At 46.0% G+C, this 24,101-nt stretch overlaps 1 protein-coding gene across 1 annotated transcript in view; it reads right to left on the reverse strand.

The window, feature by feature from the left end:
- Positions 1–24,101, reverse strand: part of LOC141139611 (ceruloplasmin-like) — a 281,017-nt gene that overhangs the window by 73,973 nt on the left and 182,943 nt on the right. Inside the window, exons 9-11 of the mRNA XM_073625912.1 lie at positions 17,162–17,385; positions 9,587–9,737; positions 5,190–5,402 (exon numbers count right to left, since the gene is read on the reverse strand). Coding sequence (XP_073482013.1) covers positions 5,190–5,402; positions 9,587–9,737; positions 17,162–17,385 — 588 coding nt within the window. The remainder of the gene's footprint in view (positions 1–5,189; positions 5,403–9,586; positions 9,738–17,161; positions 17,386–24,101) is intronic.

Consider the following 24,101-nt stretch of genomic DNA (forward strand, 5'->3'; position numbering starts at 1 on the left):
TAGATGTTTATTGTTTACACTACCTTATATTTCCTCATTGAATAAAATGTATACATTTTTTATACCTTTTTAGTATTTTTGTCTCTTACATCTTGACATTTCTCCTACCCGTACCATCCCCTGGGGGCATTTTCTCCAATTTTACCATCCAGCAGGCCGTGCAGCCAGGCAATTGGCTAATCTCAGTCGACTTAAAATACGCCTATTTTCACGTGCCCTTGGCAGAAGAATTCCGCAAAAACCTCCTACTCAAGGTCGGGCAGGAACATCTACGGTTCACCTGCCTCCCTTTTTTGGTTGACGACCTCACCCTGAGTCTTTTCCAAAGTTCTTCTGGCCATGGTGGCCCTCATCAGAACAAAAGGACTACGCTTGTACCACTATCTCGATGACCTCCTGCTACTATCCCAAGACAGGGAGCAACTGCTGATCCACAGGGAGCAGGTTATCACCACACTGTTCGAATTTGGTTGGCTCCTAAACCTGGAGAAAAGACACCTGGAACCAGTCCAGCGCCTGATATACTTAGGGGCCCAGTTCGACATGGTGGAAAGTACCATCTCTCTTCCAGTGGAGAAGATCCCAGTCATTCGAGAGAGAATTTCATGGGCCTTGAGCTCCTCACACCTGAGGGCCTCAAAGTGCCTAAAAATTGTCGGCACGATGGTCTCTATGACCCCCAAGGTCAAGTGGTCTCTGTAGGGGTTACATCCTTTGCAGACAGGGTTTCTCCAGCAATAGAACTCAGGAGACAGCAATCAATCCATTCACATAACATCAGTGATGAGGAACAGCCTCTTTTGGTGGCCCATTGCCCCCGTCTCATGGGTTATGGTCACGACCGATGCCAGCGGTGCTGGATGGGGAGCCCTCTGCAGGTCAGAACTTGCACAAGGCAGGTGGGATGCCCGTCTTCACAACCCGGGCTCAAACTTCCTGGAACTACGGGCAGCCTGGTGTGCCCTCCAATCCTTCACTCATCTCTTGAAAGGGGAATCAGTTTTATTGAGAATGGACAACACCACGGAGGTCTCCTATGTGAAGAGGCAAGGGGGCACTCGGAGCTCCACCTTGCTCCAAGAAGTCCAGCCCATCATGTCCTGGGCTCAGAAAAACCTGGCCAATATTTCAGCGGTCTTCGTCCCCAGAGTCCAGAACGTCCAAGCGGACTTCCTGTCTCGCACACAGTTAGACAACAATGAGTGGTCCCTTCATGTGCAGACGTTTGAATGGTTCCTGTCCTTTGGAGTCAATCCCGAAGTAGATCTATTTGCATCCCCCTGCAACTTCAAGATCAATAAGTATTACACTCTGGGCCATTGCAGCCAGGCCTTCGGAATAGATGCCCTGACAGATAGGTGGAGCTTCAACAGGGTATACGCTTTCCCCTTCCAACCCGAAGCGGGGTCGAGGTGGTGGTGATAGCGCCTTACTGGCCGAACAAGCCATGGTTTCCCCTCCTGACCCAGCTCAGCTTCCAGGACCCGGTGCCTCTTCCTCTCAGGCCAGACCTTCTTTCTCAGGGGGCAGTCCTGCACCCTTGCCCGGCGTTACTGAGACTGATGGTCTGGTTCTTGAGAGGGAGAGGCCTGAGACTCTCGGGTGCGCGTCAAGAGTGATTTCCACCCTCATGAGCTCAAGAAAGGCGAGCACGAATAAGGTCTATAGGAGAATATGGACCAAGTTTGTTGAATTCTCATCCTCTAAAGACAGATCGTTCAGAGATCCAGGAATCTAGGATATCCTCAGCTTCCTTTAATCCGACCTAGATCTGCCTCTATTCATCAGCTCTCTTAGGGTCCAAGTCTCAGCCTTGTCAGCCTTCTCTGGAACATCATGGGCCATTCACCCTCTCATCCGGCCGTTCTTCCGTGAGGCGGCAAGACTCAGGCCCCAAAGAAGGCCAAGATTCCTCAGATGGGATCTTCCCCTTGTTCTCGACTCCCTGTCTGTACTGTGGGATCTGCTCCACTTTCTATCAAAGACCATTCTGCAAAAGTCACCTTCCTAGTAGCCATCACTTCAGCCAAGAGGGTTTCTGAGATCGGGTCCTTGGGTGATGAAGAACTATTCCTGACGTTTTTCCCGGACCGGGTGGTCCTCATCCCTATGCCCGACTCAAACCCGAAAGTTACTTGAGTGTTCCATGAGAACCAAGAAATTGTCCTACCTACATTCAGGGCCCCAGGGTGCACTGAAGTTCACCCTCTGGATGTAGGGGAAATACTGAAGGAATACCTGCAAGTTACTTCCTCCTTTAGACGTTTTGACTACCTGTTTATCCTGCACTCTGGCAGTAACAAAGGGAAGCAAGCTTCGACCAGAACGATTGTGGCCTGGATCACCCAATCCATCAAGCAGGCTTATAGGGCTAAGGGCTTGGCTCCTCCAGAGGCGTTGATGGCACATTCCACCAGGGGTATGGCGGCTTTGTGGGCAGCAGCCCGGCATGTGGCCCCAGACGTCATCTGCAAAGTGGCCTCATGGGCCTCCATCAACATCTTTATGTCACATTATTGCATAGAACCTGCTTCGCTATCTTCTGTGAACTTTGGTTTAAGAATCCTGTCGGTTGATGGGACAAATTAAATTTCTTTTGTTCAGCATACATACCCATGTAGTTTGGCTAGTTATTTCCCACACATAGACTGCATGGAGTCTGTCAGGAAAACTGAAAGTTTATTATCAAATACTTACCGTATTTTTCCTTTCCTGGTGGACTCCATGACAGATGGAGTTCCCACCCGTTGGTCATAAGTTGGCTAGTTACGGAACGCAGTTTCTGGCTGTGAGCTCAAATTTATGGGAGTGGGGTCTTATAGCATTGGAGAGGAGGCGGGGTTAACCCACACGTAGACTGCCATGGAGTCCATCAGGAAAGGAAAATTACAGTAAGTATTTGATAATAAATTTTCTGTTATTTGTCTTCTGCTAGGGTATCAGTAGTCTACAGCTGGCCATACACCTTACAAATTGATTGTACAGTCTCTATACAACCTCCCATTATGTATTTAAAGGACCACCCTAAGCAATATATTCAGCTGATATCCTTGGTCCATTGAGTACATAGTTGTTGGTAAATCTAAAGCAAATTGTACAATTGAATTTTACTTTGCACTGTCAGTTTACCATTTCTCTGCACTGTTAATAAATATGTATAAAATAATATTTTGAACTGATACATGCCATTTATTTCTAATTGCATTATTTAAACATTTAGTTTTGTTAGCTTGTCTAGTAAAAATGTATAAAGTGTTCTCCTTATAGCAAATCTGTCCACCCCTCCCTCACCTGTGGAAGAGTATTATGCTTGTTTGTTTAGGGGATGATCTAAAACAGATTACTTGCCTTACTCTATGGTCCATGACAATCGGTTGTCCTTTCCTCCACTCTCCAGTGCCATAACATGGATGGGCACTCCTACATTATCACATTGAGTGCAGGACCAGCAGTGGCCACTGATGCTGCATTGTACATAATGACGTTGGTGAGAGGGGTGGCAACAAAATTGGTTGTAGATCAGCAAAATGTTCTGCTTCAAGGTACTGGTTGTCACAAAGGGAACTGTTGGGGAAGAAGACTTAGGGACCATGGAGTAAGGCAAGTAATAATCTTACACTTTGTCCATTCAGGGAAAGCAAATGTAACCAGGTGCTTGGCTAAGAATGAGAGCGAGAAAAACACTGGCTGCAGCCGCTCTCTAGCTGCTGCCCTGCTGCGCTGAACTGGTTAACAGCTATTTCAGCAAAAGGAGTGTAGCCAGGTGCTGGACTATAGCAATATGGAAAAGGAGACATTGCCTTTTATTCTTCTCTCACTCAACTGAGATACTGTTGAAATGCTGCACCATTCTCCTCTAGTCAGCAGGAGGAGAGCTGAAGTCAAGCAAGCTTATAGACTTCTATGCAGAGCGCTGAGAATCTTGAGAGTTGTAGTTTGAGATGGCAGCCATATAATGGGAAGAAATTAAAATCCCAATAGGTACTGTTCAATAGGAAGAGTGGAGAGATGATTTTTATTGTACTGCCCAGGAAAGCTCTTCCTCTTGGTACCTAGGGAGTTAGAGAGAGCACCTCTTGTCTGGATATTTGGCTGTCAGCAGGAGAGCATACCTCCGCAAGAGACTGGGAATGAGGACATCTGAGGGCAGCGCAGCACCACCTACATCACAACACCTGCACCGCTGCAGCAGGGAGACTGGAATGTCCACTCGCCCTCTGCTTTACACCACTGATCACTGGATGTTTTTGAAGAGAGACCAAGGAGGGTCCCCTTCTACAGCAACAGGTCACTGCAGCATCCTGGGGACTGGTGAAAGGGCTATTTGCCTATTGCTGATACTGCTAGCATAGACTGAGCCACAGAGAGAAGGACACCCAATCTTTACTGCACCCATACTCACACTATACGGCACTTATTCCAAACCTAGACTGCACCTATATGAACACTATACTGCTTTATACCGAACCTTTACAGCATCTGAACCACATTTACCTCGCACCTGTGTTGACACTATAATGTACCTATACTGCATGCACGATAACTGGGGCTGTCGTTAAACCCACAACAGTAAAATCAGTCTGTATATCAAGTAAAGTATGCTTGTCATACTCACTGTGGAACCTAAGGGGTTAATCCTCTGCATCGTGTAAAAAGGCTGTTTGATCTTTTATGCACAGATCCTCCTTTTCTTCCACTGACTACAGAACAGGTCCAGATAAGTCAGAGTTACTGGAGTCAGACTGCACATGCTCAGTTTGGTGTGTATTGCAAGAGTTTTTTTTTTCTTAGGAGAGCGCATGTGATCAGCACAGGGCCAGTCAGCACTTTCCAGACAGAGGGTCAAGGGAAAATACCGCTGAGCGGTATCTCTCAGGGGACATTGCACTACATCCTAGCCATTCTCCTAGAATGCACTCTAAACTAGTTATAGTACTTTTATTTACATTGCATTGCTTAAATGCACTGTTTATTGCTTATTAATGAGGTAATTCCAGTTGAGTGGTACAACTCTATTCTAAGTTGGCATAGTGATTATACTGTCTAGAATACTGTGTCTGAACCTATCATCTGTGTGTTCATTTGGGCTGAAATCAGCATTGATTCTAACCATTCTAACTAGGGGTATCACTATCTGGTTAAATGTTGGCTGTGCTTGTGCATGTCCAGTATAAACAATCCATGCTCACCTTCGTTGTCTGGTCTCATCACAGCAGATAATGAGACATGTGGAGATATGCTTACAACATCCCTTGTGGTATTATATAACTGGAAAGTATTTCCTGTGAGGTGAATTCCATGAATATCATGGGCTGCACCAAGTCCAAGAAAATGCCAGCGCACTGTATGTCCTACACACAAATTCAAGCCAGGCTGATTCCCATACATGTACCCATTGATAGCTGCAAACAGAAAAGAAAAAGTTCCATCAAAACCCTCAAGAAACCCTCATAGTTAAGTCAAATTTAGGGTCCACAAAAAGCTTCAGAAGTGAAAATAATTACAATTCTTTTTTAGTCATGTAAAAATTACATAGCATATGAATATTTTGTATTCTTTTAGGCTGGCTAAACACAGTACAATATAATCATTCAACCACCTTTAGACCTATCAAAAACACTGCTCTCTCTTTCTCTAACCCATTGTGCTTTGGAACCCTTTGTCCTGGATATACTATATTACCAAAAGTATTGGGACACCTGCCTTTACACGAACATGAACTTTAATGGCATCCCAGTCCATATGGTTCACTATTGAGTTTGCCCACCCTTTGCAGCTATAACAGCTTCTCCTCTTCTGGGAAGGCTGTCCACAAGGTTTAGGATTGTGTCTATGGGAATGTTTGACCATTCTTCCAGAAGCGCATTTGTGAGGTCAGTCACTGATGTAGAAGAGAAGGCCTGACTCGCAGTCTCCGCTCTAATTCATCCCAAATGTGTTCTATTGGGTTGAGGTCAGGACTCTGTGCAGGCCAGTCAAGTTCCTCCACCCCAAACTCGCTCATCCGTGTCTATATGGACCTTGTTTGTGCACTGGTACGCAGTCATGTTGGAATAGGGAGGGGCCATCCTCAAACGTTTCCCACAAAGTTGGGAGCATTAAATTGTCCAAAATGTCTTGGTATGCTGATGCCTTAGGAGTTCGCTTCACCGGAACTAAGGGGCCAAGCCCAACCCCTGAAAAACAACCCCACACCATAAATCCCCTCCACCAAATGATTTGGACTAGTGCACAAAGCAAGGTCCATTAAGACATGGATAAGCGAGTTTGGGGTGGAGGAACTAGACTGGCCTGCACAGAGTCCTGACCTCAACCCGATAGAACACCTTTGGGATGAATTCGAGCGGAGACTGCGACCAGGGCTTCTCATCCATATCAGTGCCTGACCTCACAAATGTGCTTCTGGAAGAATGGTAAAACATTCCCATAATGGTCAAACACTCCTAAACTATGTGGAGGAATGAGGAAAAAATTAGCTTTTTAAAAAAAAAATTGGGGCGATTTAATACAAAATATTGTATTTTTTTCAAAATTGTCGCTCTTTTTTTGCTTATAGCACAAAAAATAAAAACTTCAGAGATGATCAAATACCACCAAAAGAAAGCTCTATTTGTGGGAAAAAAGGAAGTCTATTTTGTTTGGGTACAGCAACGCACGACCGCACAATTGTCAGTTAAAGCGACGCAGTGCCATATCGCAAAAAATAGCCTGGTCATTGAGCAGCCAATTCTTCCAGGGCTGAAGTGGTTAAAGTTCGCAATTTTTGGAATTTTGGACATGTTCGCCAAACACACTCCACAAATTGATTTCTAAAAGATTTGCCTATTGCTATCAGTGGTTGCTTGCAACCAGCAATTTCTGATATAATAAACACTTTGATCAGAAGTAATGGTGGTCAGTGACTGGCTGTACAAATAACCCATCACCGCCTCCCCAGCATTGGTGGTCAGTGGCTGCCTTTAAAAATGACTCCTTCAACATGTGGTAAATGGTTGGTTGTAAAAAACACCCCTCTCCCCTTCCCAGCATTGCTGGCGGGCACAGTAACCACCCGACCCCCCTTCCCATCAGGACTGGAGGTCAGTGGCTGGCACAATACCTCCCCCGTACTCTCCCAACCAGCATTGGTGGTCAGTATAAGGCTGTAACAATAGCATTACACCTCCTGTATTGGTGGTCAGTGGCTGGCTGGCTTGCTGGCACAATATTTCCCCTACCAGCCTTAGTAATCAATAGCAGGCTGTAACAATCACATCCTCCCCCTACCCCTAGCATTAGTGATCAGTGGCAGACTGTAACAAATCCCCATCCTTATCCATAGGGCATTTACAACCGAGAGCAGATTCCCTTCATTCCTCCTCTATAGGATGCTCACACTTCAGGTAGCAGATCCCCCTCCATCCTTTCCATAAGACACTTACCCTAGAGAGAGTTCCCCTCCAACTACCTATCACTCACCCTTCAGACAGAGGATCCTTCTCATCCCCTCTATAGAACACTAACCCCAAGTAGCAGATCCTCCCAACCCCCTCATAGACACTCACACATTAGCCTGCAGATTCCCTTCATCCATTCTATAGAACACTCTCATTAGGTAAAATATCATATCCACCCTTCTATTGGACACTCACCTTTAGGCTGAAGATTCACTCTCCCCAGGTATCTGATCCCCTCCACCCCCCATAGGTATCAGATCCCCTCCATCTCCACTCCAGCATGCTGGAGGCACTGAAGGGCAGGTAGGGGTGAAAGTCCAGCACCAGGTAGTAGAACCATTATCTGACTGCTCCTCCCACTGAGTATCAGAGTTGCTAAATGATCAATAGGTTGCTTAGTTGCTCTTATGCAGCGTACATACGGTCTGCCTTTTCGACCGGACTGGTCCGACGGACCGAGTCCGGTGGATGATCCGATCATGTGTGGGCTTCATTGGACCTTCAGCTGACTTTTCCAGTCGAAAATCTGACGGACTGTAGATTTGGAACATGCTTCAAATCTTTACATCGTAACTCCGCCGGACCCAGAAATCCGCTTGTCTATTTGCTAGTCCGACGGACAAAAACTGACGCTAGGGCAGCTATTGTCTACTGGCTATCAACTTCCTTATTTTAGTCCGGTGTACGTCATCACGTATGAATCCGTCGGACTTTGGTGTGATCGTGTGTAGGCAAGTCCGTTCGTTAATAAGTCAGTGGGAAGTCCGTCAAAAGTCCGTTGAAAGTCCATCGGAAAGTCCGTCAGACCAGTCCGGTCGAAAAGTCCGCCCGTGTGTACGCGGCTTTACTGAAACATGCAGTGCAGGACAAGTGTCAGGAAGTCTTGGTACACAGGACTGGTGCATTTCAACACAAAGGAATGGGAGCTTGTATGGCCTTGTGGATCTGAATTGAAGTGAGGTTTTATGAGGACATGCCACTTCTAAATCAAGAAATATTATTTTTTGTAGGAATATATATATATATATATATATATATATATATATATATATATATATATATATATATATATATTTGTGAAAATGCAAAAATGGCAATGGGGCTCCAGAACACACACATACTGCTATTGAGATATATATATATAATTTCATTGATAACTAATAAAAACTTTTTGTAAATGACTTACCTTATATATAAAAGTCCAGCAATATTAGTGAGACTCAAAAAAGTCCAAATAAACAACAAAAGTGATAAAACTCTTCCACAGCATAAAATAGAATCCTTCATGATGTTTGTTGAAAGGAAATCCAAAGATGCAACTGCATCACCTTGTTTCATTGAAATTTCATGAGTAAGACTTCTGTGACCATCAAAGTGAACCACCGCCACCACAACTGAAGCCAAGGCTAAGCAGAAGCTTGGACCTCAAAGCCTAGAGGTCAATCTAAGCATGGATATGGCATAATTCCATACAAGATTAATGGATGGGACCTTTGCAGGTGGACCTAACGCCACTAGCTCACTGTTCCCTTCTGCGCACTCCCTCATGAGACATCATATGAAGGTTCAGAATAAACCAGGGGGTCTGGAAGCCCCTTGCTTTGCCACCTCGAATAGGACTTATCCTACCTACTCTCTGATCCAAAAACTTTGGCTATAGGTGCGCATTTTACAGGGCGCTACAGGTTTTACAGACTACAGTTCACTATGGGGCAACTCTGCATAGGGAGAAATGAAGAAACTGTCTTGCACTGGGAGGTGGAAGAGATGGGGCATCACTCACTTAAGGCAGGTCTTTCGAAATGGCAATTTCTGCTCATTTGAAGACTTGCAGACCACGTTTCACCTCCCTTCCCTTGCCTTTTCTTTCATCTCAATTTGAGACATGTGTGTTCCAGTGTCTTTTTTTTAAGCCTTTTGTTATGTTGCATACGTGTTCCATGCAGAAAACATGCAGCAGGTTCTACTGACTGCATTGGACTACATTGCACTGGTGTGAACTAGGGCCATTGGAATACATGGAATGCACATGCATTTTTGATGCAGATTAAAAATTCACTGGACTGCATCTGGTGTGAACCATAGCGCAGATACACTGTATGACTATTTTACTTTAATTTTGGAAAGAATCTGATAAGATCTAAACTTACAATGTTTTGTATTAGCCTCTTGGAAATCAGGATCTTCCACATCCACTGACTCTGGGTTGCCTGTAAATTGATTGATGTTACTGTGAATGTACCAGCTTTGGTTCTCATCAAATACAGTAGGCATCACTATAAAATCATTATCTGCACCTGTCTGCAAAAGGTAGAAAAGGAAAGTCAGCTTATCCCTGATCTTAGACTCTTTTTTTTCAGTTTATAATTTTTATTGATTTTGCATAGGAAATACAAAGTACAATTTGGGATTGTACGTCGTGCAACAACGTTTTTGTAAACAATTTATGATATAAACATAAACAATATAAGATATAAACATAAGTCCACAAACAGTGTTCAAATGTAACCAGTAGTAAACATGCGTTGGTGAGGGTATTAATGAGTATATTCAGTCCATTCCGCTGGAGGGGCACCCCATGTGGGATCTTTAGTGCCCTTAAAGCGGAGAGGCCTGTCCGCATATTCAAACATGTTCACTGTACTTATCTATTAAGAACTATTTGATTTAAATGCAAATGTCTCCCAGTAGAGTTGCAAATATTGCTCGGTCAAGAAAGTGAAATCTAAGGTGTTGTGCTATTATGTGGGGTGTGCAGTTTTAGTCCAATCAGTCCATGGTTGCCAGTTTTTCTGTGCTTTTGCTGCATGGCCTGTGTACTCTGCAGTTGTGATCTCATAACTGCAGTGTAGGGCCACTATGTCGACAACTTGGGTTAATGTCGGGGGATTGTCGGATTTCCATTGTCTAGCAATATAAGTCTGGCCGCCAGTAGAATGTGTGTAATTACTAGTCTGAATGTAGGGTGTATTTCTTCTATATTTAGGTTTAAAATTGCAAGTGCCGGTAGTGGATGGATCTTGGTGCGGGTTATTTGTGATAGTAAGTGGAAAACATTTTCCCAGTATTTCTTAAGGGCAGAGCATGACCAGAATACATGAAATAGGTCACTTGGGGAGGATTTGCATCTCCAACAAGTGTTGGGAATTTGTGGGTTAAAGGATGTTATTCCTGATCTTAGACTCTTTTTGGACAGGAAAAGAGTGGTATTCTTTATAATGCAGTAGGAAGCAGTATAGAATTTTGTTTGGGCACCTTAACAGTGAGGTCCTTTTGAAGAATTGACCCTCCTGCGATACACCCAAGTAGAGAACATACATATGTGCAATTGACAAACACTGATATTTCAGATTTTGATAGATGTTGGCTGAGAATAGTGTAGCACCCTCTAGTGTGCTACTAGTGTTAGTGCAGACAAATTTATGTTATGACTTATGGTTAGTTTGTGAGTCTGAAATTAGGTCAGGGTTTACTGCAAGTCAGGCTGAATGACTCTAGGAGGCAGGTCTCTGGTACCCCCCCCCCCCCCCGGATCTGGAGGTTTGGAGAAACTTCTAGAAGTTAGTTGGCAGAGGCCAGGAGGACTGATCTGCATACTTGAGGAAACTTGGCCAATCCCAGGGCAGAATGTCCTTGCAGGGTGGCTGAGTCAGCCCTTAAATATGGTGGAGCCATGCCAGCAGGGGAGTCAGGTGGAAGATGGGGTACTGAGAAGTCTGTCTGTGGCCTAGAGGGGACCCCTGGGTCGGGGGGGGGGTTCTGCCTCCAGGATGGGCTCAGGCTGGCTTATGAAGATCCTGACAGCATTATGGCTAAGAAGCAGCAGGGAGCAAAGTGGACAGAGTGAGTACATCAGCACACCCGGGGGACAAGGGGAGAGAGACTGCCACATGTAGCAAACCTTTCAAGAGAACAGCACTGTGCTTAACCCTCCCTATCCCTTGCCCTGGGAGATCTTCAGAGAAGCACATCACTGCATACAGAGATTCCCCCCCTCCCCCAGCAGCCTATCAGGCACTCTCCTATAGGACTGACTCACGCTGAGCATCCCGGAGGGGTTTACAGGGCCGATTTAATGAGCAGGCACTTCCCGGTGACCCTGCACTTTCCTTGTGCTTTTAGCTTTGCAAATTTGTCCTGCTTAGCCATCGGGTTGGCAGGGGGCCCAGCGGTGTGTGGGGGTGGGGGCAGCGGTGTGTGTGGGGGCCCTGTCATCCATTTTCGGTTGTCCCCCGGGGATCTTCAATTCGGAGGCAGCCGGAGTTGGTGGGCGGAGCTGTGGGTGTGGCTACCTCCTTCACTCCTCCCAAAGACTCGTTCACAGGCTGATCCTGCAGCTGAAGGAGGAGACAGAGGAGAGAACACAGCAGCCATGGGAGTTTTAATTACCAGCCATGCAGTAAGTTACCGAGCACATTGTTACTACATACAGCCCTAGCCTGCCGTTATACCACCCCAACCTGACCTAGACCACCCCAACCCGCCCTAAACCATCCCAATTTGCCCTATACCACCCCAACCCGCCCTAAACCACCCAACCTGCCCTATACCACCCTAACCTGCTCTAGACCACCCTAACCTATCCTATACCACCCCAAGACTCAGCTCCTTGCACAGATGGAAAGGGCTGCAAGGGCTGGGACAGTGATAATAATGGGAGATTTTAACTACCCAGAAATTGACTGGAGTAATGGCACTGCTGGGACAGTTAAAGGGCAAAAATTTATAAACCTAGTACAGGACAATTTTATGGTCCAGTTTATGGAGGCCCCAACTAGGAATGAAGCTCTGTTGGACCTGGTAATCTCAAACCATGCAGAGCTTATTACTAATGTGCAGATAAAGGAACACCTGGGTAGCAGTGACCATAACATGATTTCATTTGATGTTAGCTGTAAACAAGAAATACATAAGGGAAAGATAAAAACACTTAACTTCAAGAGAGCAAATTTTCCAAGGATGAGGGCTGCTCTCGAGGACTTAGACTGGGAGGGAATATTGGCAGCGATAAACACAGAACAGAAATGGGAATTCTTCAAAAAGACTGTTTGGGACCTCACTGCAAAGTATATTCCCATGGGCAATAAGTTTAAAAGGCTAAAAAGAAAACCTATGTGGCTCACGGTCAAAGTTAGAAAAGCTATAAACAATAAGAAAAGAGCTTTTAAAAAATATAAAAATGAAGGAACACTAGAGTTGTTTAAATGCTACAAAGAATTTAACAGAATATGTAAAAAGGAAATCAAGGGTGCAAAAATTCAAAATGAACGACAGATCGCAAAAAATAGTAGGACAAACCCCAAAAAATTCTTCAAATATATTAATAGTAAAAAGGTCATGTCTGAGCATGTAGGCCCTTTACAAAATAATCTAGAGTGGGTGACTGGGGACAAGGAGAAGGCTAATTTATTAAATACTTTCTTCAGCTCTGTGTATACAAAAGAGCATGGGGAAGCTCATGTCCATAATGGGGGTGGTATTGACACAGCCCCCAATTATCCACAATGGCTCAAAAGGGATATGGTCCAGAAATATTTAGACAGAATAAAAGTGGATAAAGCACCTGGACCTGATGGCATCCACCCACGGATCCTAAAAGAATTGAGCTCTGTAATTTCAAAGCCATTGTATCTAATTTTTAGGGACTCATTAATGACAGCAATGGTACCACTGGATTGGCGCAGGGCGAACGTGGTGCCTATATTTAAAAAGGGATCAAAGTCTTTACCAAGTAACTATAGACCTGTTAGTTTAACTTCTATAGTCGGGAAGATACTGGAGCGTTTAATAAAAGACCACATAGACGAGTTCTTGCTGGAAAAAAACATTTTAAGCAACAGACAGCATGGATTCATGAAAGACAGAAGTTGTCAGACAAACCTGATTTCTTTTTATGAAGAGGTAAGTAAAACCTTGGACAGAGGGGTGGCTGTGGACGTGGTTTACTTGGATTTTGCAAAAGCGTTCGATACAGTTCCGCACACACGGCTCATGTGTAAGCTAAAGTCTACAGGGTTGGAAATATCAGTTTGTAAATGGATAGAAAACTGGCTAAAAGACAGAATTCAGAGAGTAGTGGTTAATGATTCTTACTCTGAATGGTCTAAGGTTATCAGTGGTGTACCCCAAGGTTCAGTGCTGGGACCCTTACTCTTTAATATCTTTATAAATTATATTGGGTCTGGGATCAAAAGTAACATTTCTGTCTTTGCAGATGACACCAAGCTATGCAGTGGAATAACGTCCTTACAGGATGTCTCCAATTTACAAGCCGACCTCAATGCACTGTCTAATTGGGCGACTATGTGGCAGATGAGGTTTAATGTTGAGAAATGTAAAATTATGCACTTGGGGGCTAAGAATATGCATGCATCATACATTCTAGGGGGAGTACAACTGGGGGAATCCGTAGTGGAGAAGGATCTGGGGGTTTTGGTAGATCATAAGCTCAATAATAGCATGCAATGCCAAGCTGCGGTTTCCAAAGCGAGCAAAGTTCTTTCTTGTATTAAGAGAGGTATGGACTCCAGAGAGAGAGATATCATTTTGCCCCTGTTCAAATCATTAGTAAGACCTCATCTGGAATATGCAGTTCAGTTTTGGGCACCAGTTCTCAAAAAAGATATCGGGGAACTGGAGAAAGTGCAGAGAAGGGCAACCAAACTGATAAGAGGCATGGGGGAGCTCAGCTATGAGGAAAGATTAGAGGAACTGAATTTGTTCACTCTTGAGAAGAGGAGAATAAGGGGGGATATGATCAACATGTTTAAATATATAAGGGGTCCATATAGTGAACTTGGTGTTGAGTTATTCACTTTACGGTCAACACAGAGGACAAGGGGGCACTCTTTACGACTGGAGGAAAAGAGATTTCATCTCCAAATACGGAAAGGTTTCTTCACAGTAAGAGCTGTGAAAATGTGGAATAGACTCCCTCCAGAGGTGGTTCTGGCCAGCTCAGTAGATTGCTTTAAGAAAGGCCTGGATACTTTCCTAAATGTACATAATATAACTGGGTACTGACATTTATAGGTAAAGTTGATCCAGGGATAATCCGATTGCCTCTCTGGGATCAGGAAGGAATTTTTTCCCCTGCTGTAGCAAATTGGAGCATGCTCTGCTGGGGTTTTTTGCCTTCCTCTGGATCAACTGTGGGTATAGTATTGGGTATATTGTTTTTTTGTTTTTTTTGTTTTTTTTATGGTTGGACTGGATGGACTTGTGTCTTTTTTCAACCTGACTAACTATGTATGTAACCTGCCCTTTACCACCCCAACCTGCCCTAGACCACCCTAACCTGCCCTAGACCACCCCAACCTGCCACTATACTACCCTAACCTGCCACTTCCCTATACCACCCTTACTTGCCCTATACCACGCTAAACTTCTCTATAACACCCCAACCTGCCCTATACTACCCCAACCTGCTACTATACTACCACAACCTGTCACTATATCACCACAACCTGCCACTATACCACCCTAACCTGTCACTATACTACTCTAACCTGACACTATACCGCCCTAATCTGCCACTATACTACTCTAACCTGACACTATACTGCCCTATACTACCCTAACATGCCACTATACTACTCTAACCTGCCACTTTACCACCCTATACTACCCTAATCTGCCACTATACCACCCCAACCTGCCACTATACTGCTGACTGACTGCTCTATTACTACATACCACTCACTGACTTCCCTGTCACTACATACCGCTCACTGAGTTCCCTGTCACTACATACCGCTCATTGACTGCCCTGTCACTACATACCGCTCACTGACTGCCCTATCACTACATACTGCTCACTGACTGCCCTGTCAATACATACTGCTCTATTGACTGACACTTCCTGCTTTTAAGGTAGTGTAAGTTTATAATTTTGCAGTACATTTGTTTAAAAAAAAATGTAATAGCTTTATATCGTTTTCCCTACTATTTAGTTATTCCTTGCCAATTCATTTCTTTTTTTTTTCTTAAAGTTTGCCTAACTCCAGTGATCTTTGAACTCTTTCACGTTGCTCAGGTAGATCTCCACCTCTCTAAGGTTGCCACCCCCCCGATCCAGGGCATTCAAAAGATTTTGAAGAAACTGTCCACATTTTGAAATACCTTCCCAATTCATTTGAATTACCCTTTCAATATGTAAATAAAGGTCTAAAATAATATCCACTTAGAGTATCTTGACACAGTGGGAGTATCTTGGCGTGCAATGGAAGTTGCGGGTGGTAATGGGGGGGTTCAACTTTTGCATCATGCATAGATGGGTTGAATTTTGAACAAAAATTCTTAAGAAAAGAATGTTCTTAGAAAGTTTGTTTTTCTAATCGTTAGTGGGTCAAATTGACGTTAATTTTCGACTTTAGTGACAGGAGAATTCAAAGCAGCAGGATGGAAATTTTAATTTATAAGTGTATGTGGTGTTCGTTCATTAAAGTCCATCCGTTCCAAAATAAATATTTAAAAGCAAGCAAGATCTTTCAAATGACATTTAAAATGATTGTAAAGGCTCGCTTTAAAAAAAAACAAAAACAAACCTGTTATACTTACCTCCTCTGTACAGTTGGTTTTCCACAGAGCAGCCCAGATCCTCCTCTACTCAGGTCCCTCTTTGCTGCTCCTAGCCACTCCCTCCTTTAAGTGCCCCTCAGCCAGCAGCTTGCTACAGGTTGTCACCCAAGCCGAGTCAGTGCTCAGTGTATCCATTCAGACACGGAGCCCAACCTGGCCCTGCCCCCTCTGTCCCCTGATTGGCTGACTGACTTTGATTGACAGCTGTGAGAGCCAATAGTGCCGCTGCTCTGTCTCAGCCAATCAGGAGGAGTGTACTGGATGGCTGAGGGGATCATGAACACTGCTGGAGAGAGAAGGAACTCAGGTAGGTAATTGGGGGGTGCTGGGGGGGGGCTGCTACACAAAGAAGGTTTGTAAAAAACCTTCTGCCTTCACAACTCCTTTAAAGTTTTACTAAACCCAGGATCCAGCATTCACTATATCTGGTCTCCCACAATACACAGAACATGGAAATACAATTATTTTAGTAAATCTAAACTGCTAAATACCTTTTTCTCATCAGCAGTATGTAGCAGTCTTGTGACTTCTATCAGTATCTGGCCAAGCACTGGTTAAAGCTTGTTAGGAGGAGTTTTCATTCTCCTCTGACTGCCCTATGAGGGTACATGACCCTTGACCCTGCCTGGACAGTACTGATTGGCCCTGTGCTGATCACATGCAGTCTCCCAAAAAAAAACAAAAAAAAAACCTCTCTGCACTTGGAGGCTAAGAATATGCATGCATCATATATACTAGTCGGAGAACAACTGGGGGAATCAATGGTGGAGAAGGATCTGGGTGTTCTGGTAGATCTGCATATACAGGCTGATTACTGTTGTGGGTTTAGTAACACTTTAAATGTTCTGAGAATTTTCATATTAATTTTCCTAAGACTTTTCCTGAGAATGTTCGTTCAAAATCCTATTCATCCATGAAGAGCTTGCATTAAAGCAGTGGTTCTCAATGCCTGTCCTCAGGACCCACTAACAGGCCAGATTTTAAATATTACCTTGGGGAGATGTAGACTAGAATACTGCAATCACTGAGCAGCAAATTATATCACCTGTGATGTATTCAGTTATCTTGCAAACCTGGCCTGCTGGTGGGTCCTGAGGACAGGAGCTGAGAACCATTGCTTTAAAGAAAGAAGGAGCAGGATTTACCTGATCAGTGTCAGTTAATGTTTTACACACTAACAGAGGACCCACAAGACCAGAGTAGGTGTCTTTGACTGGATCCACTGATGAAAAATAAAGCCATGCTATGCAGTCCGGGTCATCCTTTGTGGGAGCCACACTCTCTGGTACAGTCCATCTGTATGTTACATTGCCCCCTGGAGCCACATGGGAAGCACTAGATTGACCATTTTGATCTTTGGTAGCAAAACCTGTTGAAAAAAATGTAATTCAATGTCTTGTTTTTTTCAATTAATATATTTCCCACAGTATTATAAATGTAATTTTAATATAGCTACAACTGTTTATATGATACTACAAGTGTAGCACCCCTTAGTAGGTTACTAGTTTTAGGTAAACTTAGTTTTGACCTTCTTGTAACCAAGAAGAGCAGTTATAGTTAGTCTGTTCTGGGTTCTGCGGGTGCATGTAATCGGGTGTAGGGTGTAGCGGCTTCACAGAGGGAATCACACGTACTGACTTTATAAACCAGGCAATGTTTATTACCAGAGAGACGGTAGTAGAAAGAGTATTTACAGCAGTAATGCAAGTAGTTTCACTCCAAGCATGGAGGCACAGATACACAGCACAGTCACTTCTGATGTAAGCGGTAGTTGTATTCGTCAGCACTATAGGCACTTTCCACTGACTGACACAGTATAAACCCAAGCACACAATGCGTATCTGTAGAGGCTGATATTCACACACGTTACCCGGTAAAAGCGGTATTCCTTCAGCAGATGGATATAAGCATCTGATATGGGAAGTCTTTCATCCGACCAGGATTGCTGATGCAGGACTCCATAGGAACCCTGAGCTATCCCTCACAGGCCGGAACACTCTCCCTATCTTCTCCTAACTTCCCCTGATAAGCAGGTTCCCTCTTCCTGTCTATGCACACACTTGAACTGCACTAAAACATGACTGGATTTCTTATATAAAGCATCCACCCAAAAATGGCGACCAAATCTCCCGAGATTTGCTTGTCCTATTAGGACACCAGGCTTCTCCAAAATGATGCTGGAGACAATTATAGAGGCCAAACAGCTCTGAACATATATACACATAAACATATCAAATAGGCTGAAAAGTGAGAATATACACTTGCTAACCCACTACCTCTTGCAGCCAACTAGGCTGCCATGCACCACAGCTGCCTACATGCAGGTTTGCTACTTTCCTTTTCATCCCACTGAGCTGTGGGATAAAGTGGCCTGAAAACCTTTGACCCTGGCCTACATATTCATGCCTCTTCAGCCAATCCCTGGTCAGTGAGTGACCAGCAAGGGCTGAGAGGGGTATAAAGAGGCTGGGGCCTGGAACAGCTTCCTCTTGTTCCTGGTTGAGTAAGAGGCATGAGGGCTGAGGCATCCCTAAAAGATCAGCTGCTCCTTCTTGGGCTGGCGGGCTTCTGCAGTAAGCTCATCTGAGGATCCAGGACACAGGCAATTAAGTAAAGAAGCTGACGGATACTGCAGGTGGCAACACAGTATTCAGGGCACAGTGAGCACCAGCCTTTTTGGTCTGTAACCACTTGCCTCCCGCCATATAGCAGAATGACGGCAGCAAAGTGGTTGTGATATCCTGACCGGACATCATATGACGTGCCCAGGATAACACAGCCAGCGCGCGCAACTCCGATCATGGTAGGAAGCCTCTGACAGAGTCTTCTTACAACATGATGAGCTGTGACCAATCACAGCTGATCATCGCGTGAACCAGGAAGTGCCGGTAAACAGCAATCCTCGGTTCATGCTGACAGGGAGAGCCGCCGATCGGAGGGGGGGTCTGTGCTGATAATCAGCACATTGATTATCAGCACAGCCCCTATCAAAAGGTGATCATCAGCTGCAAATCAGTGTCCAACACCTGCCAGCCTGTCCCCATAATAAACGCCTGTCAGTGCCCATAACAGTGCCGATCAGTGCCCACAATAGTGTCAATCAGTGCCCAAAAAGTGCCACTCAGTGCCCCATCAGTAATGCCTGTCAGTGCCCCATCGAAGTGCCACTCAGTAATGCCTGTCAATAGCTCCTCATCAGTGCTGCCTATCCAGTGCCACCTATCAGTGCCCATCAGTGCCGCCTATAAGTACCCATCAGTGCTGCCTATTGGTGCCCATCAGTTTTTTTTTTAAACTGTCAGTTTTTCTTGTTTATAGTGCAAAAAATAAAAACTGTAGAGGTGATCAAATACCACCAAAAGAAAGCTCTATTTGTGGGAAGGAAATGATAAAAATTTAGTTTGGGTACAGTGTTGCATGATCGCGCAATTGTCATTCAAAGTGCTGAAAGCTAAAAATTGTCCAGGGCAGGAAGAGGGGAAAGTGCCTGGTATGCAAGTGGTTAAAGACTAATCTTTTCTTTATTCGGGAGAGCTTTTTCACAGTACATCCAGGACTTTACTCCTGCCATGGTGGATATAAATCAAGGATTTGAAAAAAAAAATCTGATTTTTTTGATTTTTATCAAATTTATTTTAATGAAATGCTTTTGGAGTAAAAATCTATCTAAAGATAATTTTCTATTTAGGATACATTAATAATTTAGTTTATTCAGCATTAAATGGAGCTTAGTTATGTAGCATGAGCCTGTATATTCTGCAATATTTAAATTTTTGGTAAACTCATTCAATTAATCCAAGCTCTGCAAGCTGAGATAGCATGCTCTGCATTGATGCATTCACACAATTTTACAGTAACCATGAGATAAACCAAAGTTCAGGAATATTCCTTTATCCCGTTGTTTTGCAAATCTATGCACACTACAAATTGTATGATTGAATCGGCTCTAATATCGCTGTTTTACTAACCTAACAGCTTATTATTCTAAATAGGAAACCTTAATTTAGTTTGCAAATATTAAAGATTCTAACTACCAGCAAGAATAATTCCTTACATTTAAAGAGCACCTGTCATTTCAGATCCATCACCTGTTAGCGGGCATCCACTCACCTGCTGCCGCCACGTCCCTCACCTTGTTGTGTCACTGCTGCATCATCAGCCATCCTATTAAAGTGAATGGGACTATCGGTGAGTCAACAACAGGTCAGAGGAGGAGCCGCTGCGAGACAGAGATGACAGTTGCTCTTTAAAAACTATGATTTAAATCGAGTTGATTTAAATCAAGCTCTTTTACTGGTGAATTAAATCATGATTTAAATCAACTTGATTTAAATAAAATCCACCCTTACTCCTGCTAAGGAGTTGCTGTTTGGAATCAGTTCATCCTCCACATTAAAGAGGGTGGTTTTCACTCTAAAGGAGCAGAACAACTTTAGTGTCCTCAACTACAGTTGGTTACTAGTTTTGGAGTATCCCAAGGCTCACCCTCAAACCATTCCCAGTTCTTTTAGCAAAATAAACAGCAAAAAGACATGTACGATCTGTTCTTTGACTTGAGTGCCTGTGAATTACCATGTGCCTGGCTATTGTGTGCCTATTAAAGTGGTTGTAAACCCTTTACTACCACTTTAACCTACAGGTAAGCCTATAAGGCTTACCTGTAGGTACTGTGAATATCTCCTAAACTTGCACCATTTAGGAGATATTCACTATATCTGCATGTGCAGAAATCATCGCAGTGGCGGAACTATAGGGGTCACTGCAGTCGCACGTTCCGTTCTGCCGCTGTGGGGGGCCCCAAGACCCCGCATCTCCCCCTGCACCTCTGGCTGTCCATTTAGAATGAAATGAGCGGAGGTGGGAGGTAACGATCGGCAGCTCTGTTGCCTGTGGGAGGTGGGATCTCCCTGGGGCTTGTAGTTCTCTTCCTGAGTCTACACAGTGGAGAGGGGAGGAGCCACTGACCCGAGCATCTAGCAGTTTTACTCTTCAGTGTACAAGTGAGTCGGCTCTGTACACTGTTACTGATACATGCTCGGTCAGAGGCTTCTCCCCTCTCCACTGTATACACTGGGGAAGAGAACTACTAGCCTCATGGAGGTCCCACCATCCATGGACACTATAGAGCTGCCGATCGTCGCCTCCCACCTCTCCAGCCCAGGTACCAGCCAGGTACACGGGGGCAGTCTCGGGACCCTGATGTAAGAGGGGGGCCCTCTGGGGACACTAATGTAAGAGGGGGGTCCTCTGGGGACACTAATGTAAAGGGGGCTCTTTGAGGACACTAATGTAAGGGGGGCCCTCTGGGGACACTAATGTAAGGGGGGCTCTCTGGGGACACTAATGTAAGGGGGGGCTTCCTGGGGACACTATTGTAAGGGGGGCTCTCTGGGGACACTAATGTAAGGGGGGCTCTTTAGGGACACTAATGTAAGGGAGGCTCTCTGGGGATACTAATGTAAGGGGGGGCTCTCTGGGAACACTAATGTAAGGGGGAGCCTCTCTGGGGACACTAATGTAAGGGGGGGTTCTCTAGGGACACTAATGTAAGGGGGGCTCTCTGGGGACACTAATGTAAGGGGGGGCTCTCTAGGGACACTAATGTACGGGGGGGCTCTCTAGGGACACTAATGTATTGGGGGGCTCTCTGGGGACACTAATGTAAGGGGGGGCTCTCTGGGGACACTAATGTAAGGAGGGGCTCTCTTGGGACCCTGATGTAAGAAAGGGGCCCTCTGGGGACACTGATGTAGGGGGGGGGTCTCTCTGGGGACCCTGATATAAGGAGGGGCTCTCTAAGACCTTTATGTAAGGAAGGGCTCTCTGGGGACACTAATCTAAGGGGGTGGGCTCGCTGGGGACACTAATGTAAGGGTGGGCCTCTCTGGGGATACTAATGTAAGGGGGGGCTCTCTGGGGACACTAATGTAAGGGGGGGCTCTCTGGGGACACTAATGTAAGGGGGGCTCTCTGGGGACACTAATGTAAGGGGGGCTCTCTGGGGACACTAATGTAAGGGGGGCTCTCTGGGGACACTAATGTAAGGGGGGGCTCTCTTGGGACCCTGATGTAAGGAAGGGGCCCTCTGGGGACACTGATTTAAGGGGGGTCTCTCTGGGGACACTGATGTAAAGGGGGCTCTCTAGGGACCCTGATGTAAGGAGGGACTCTTTGGGACCTTGATGTAAGAAGGGGCTCTCTGGGGACCCTGATGTAAGGAGTGGCTCTCTGGGGACCCTGATGCAATGAGGGGGGCTCTGGGGACCCTAATGTAAGTAGGGAGGCTCTCTGGGGATCCTGGTGTAAGGGGAGGCTCTCTGGGGACCCTGATTTAAGGGGAGGCTCTCTGGGGACCCTGATGTAAGTAGGGAGGCTGTCTTGTGACCCTGATGTAAGGGGGGGCTCTCTTGGGACCCTGGTGTAAAGAAGGGGCCCTCTGGGGACACTGATGTAAGGAAGGGCTCTCTGGGGACCATGATGTAAGGGGGAGCTCTTTGGGGACCTTGATGTAAGGAATGGTTCTCTGGGAACCTTGATGTAAGGAGGGGTTCTCTGGGGACCTTGATGTAAGGGGGGCTCTCTGGGGACCCTGATGTAAGGAGGGGCCCTCTGGGGACATTGATGTAAGGCAGGGACTCTCTGGGGACACTGATGTAAAAGGGGCTTTCTGGGGACCCTGATGTAATGAGGGGGGCTCTGGGAACCCTAATGTAAGTAGGGAGGCTCTCTGGGGACCTTGATGTAAGGGGGGGCTCTCTGGGGACCCTGATGTAAGGAGGGGCTCTCTGGGGACCCTGATGTAAGGAGGGGCTCTCTGGGGACCCTGATGTAAAGAAGGGGCCCTCTGGGGACACTGATTTAAAGGGGGGTCTCTCTGGGGACACTGATGTAAGGGGAGGCTCTCTGGGGACCCTGATGTAAGTAGGGAGGCTGTCTTGTGACCCTGATGTAAGGGGGGCTCTCTTGGGACCCTGATGTAAAGAAGGGGCCCTCTGGGGACACTGATGTAAGGGGGGCTCTCTGGGGACACTGATGTAAAGGGGGCTCTCTGGGGACCCTGATGTAAGGAAGGGCTCTCTGGGGACCTTGATGTAAGGGGGGGCTCTTTGGGGACCTTGATGTAAGGAGGGGTTCTCTGGGGACCTTGATGTAAGGGGGGCTCTCTGGGGACCCTGATGTAAGGAGGGGCCCTCTGGGGACATTGATGTAAGGCAGGGGCTCTCTGGGGGACACTGATGTAAGGGGGGCTCTCTGGGGACACTGATGTAAGAGGGGCTTTCTGGGGACCCTGATGTAAGGGGGGGCCTCTCTGGGGACCCTGATGTAAGGAGGGGCTCTCTGGGGACCCTGATGTAAGGAGGGGGGCTCTCTGGGGACCTTGATGTAAGGGGGGCTCTCTGGGGACCCTGATGTAAGGAGGGGCTCTCTGGGGACCCTGATGTAAGGAGGGGCTCTCTGGGGACCCTGATGTAAGGAGGGCCTCTCTGGGGACCCTGATGTAAGAGGGGCTTTCTGGGGACCCTGATGTAAGGGGGGGCTCTCTGGGGGACACTGATGTAAGGGGGGCTCTGGGGACCCTAATGTAAGTAGGGAGGCTCTCTGGGGACCTTGATGTAAGGGGGGGCTCTCTGGGGACCCTGATGTAAGGAGGGGCTCTCTGGGGACCCTGATGTAAGGAGGGGCTCTCTGGGGACCCTGATGTAAGGAAGGGGCTCTCTGGGGACCTTGATGTAAGGGGGGGCTCTCTGGGGACCCTGATGTAAGGAGGGGCTCTCTGGGGACCCTGATGTAAGGAAGGGGCTCTCTGGGGACCTTGATGTAAGGGGGGGCTCTCTGGGGACCCTGATGTAAGGAGGGGCTCTCTGGGGACCCTGATGTAAGGCAGGGGCTCTCTGGGGGACACTGATGTAAGGGGGGCTCTCTGGGGACACTGATGTAAGAGGGGCTTTCTGGGGACCCTGATGTAAGGGGGGGCTCTCTGGGGGACACTGATGTAAGGGGGGCTCTGGGGACCCTAATGTAAGTAGGGAGGCTCTCTGGGGACCTTGATGTAAGGGGGGGGGCTCTCTGGGGACCCTGATGTAA

The sequence above is a fragment of the Aquarana catesbeiana genome, linkage group LG04, assembly GCF_042186555.1.
Source record: "Aquarana catesbeiana isolate 2022-GZ linkage group LG04, ASM4218655v1, whole genome shotgun sequence".
NCBI classification, from domain to species: domain Eukaryota; kingdom Metazoa; phylum Chordata; class Amphibia; order Anura; family Ranidae; genus Aquarana; species Aquarana catesbeiana.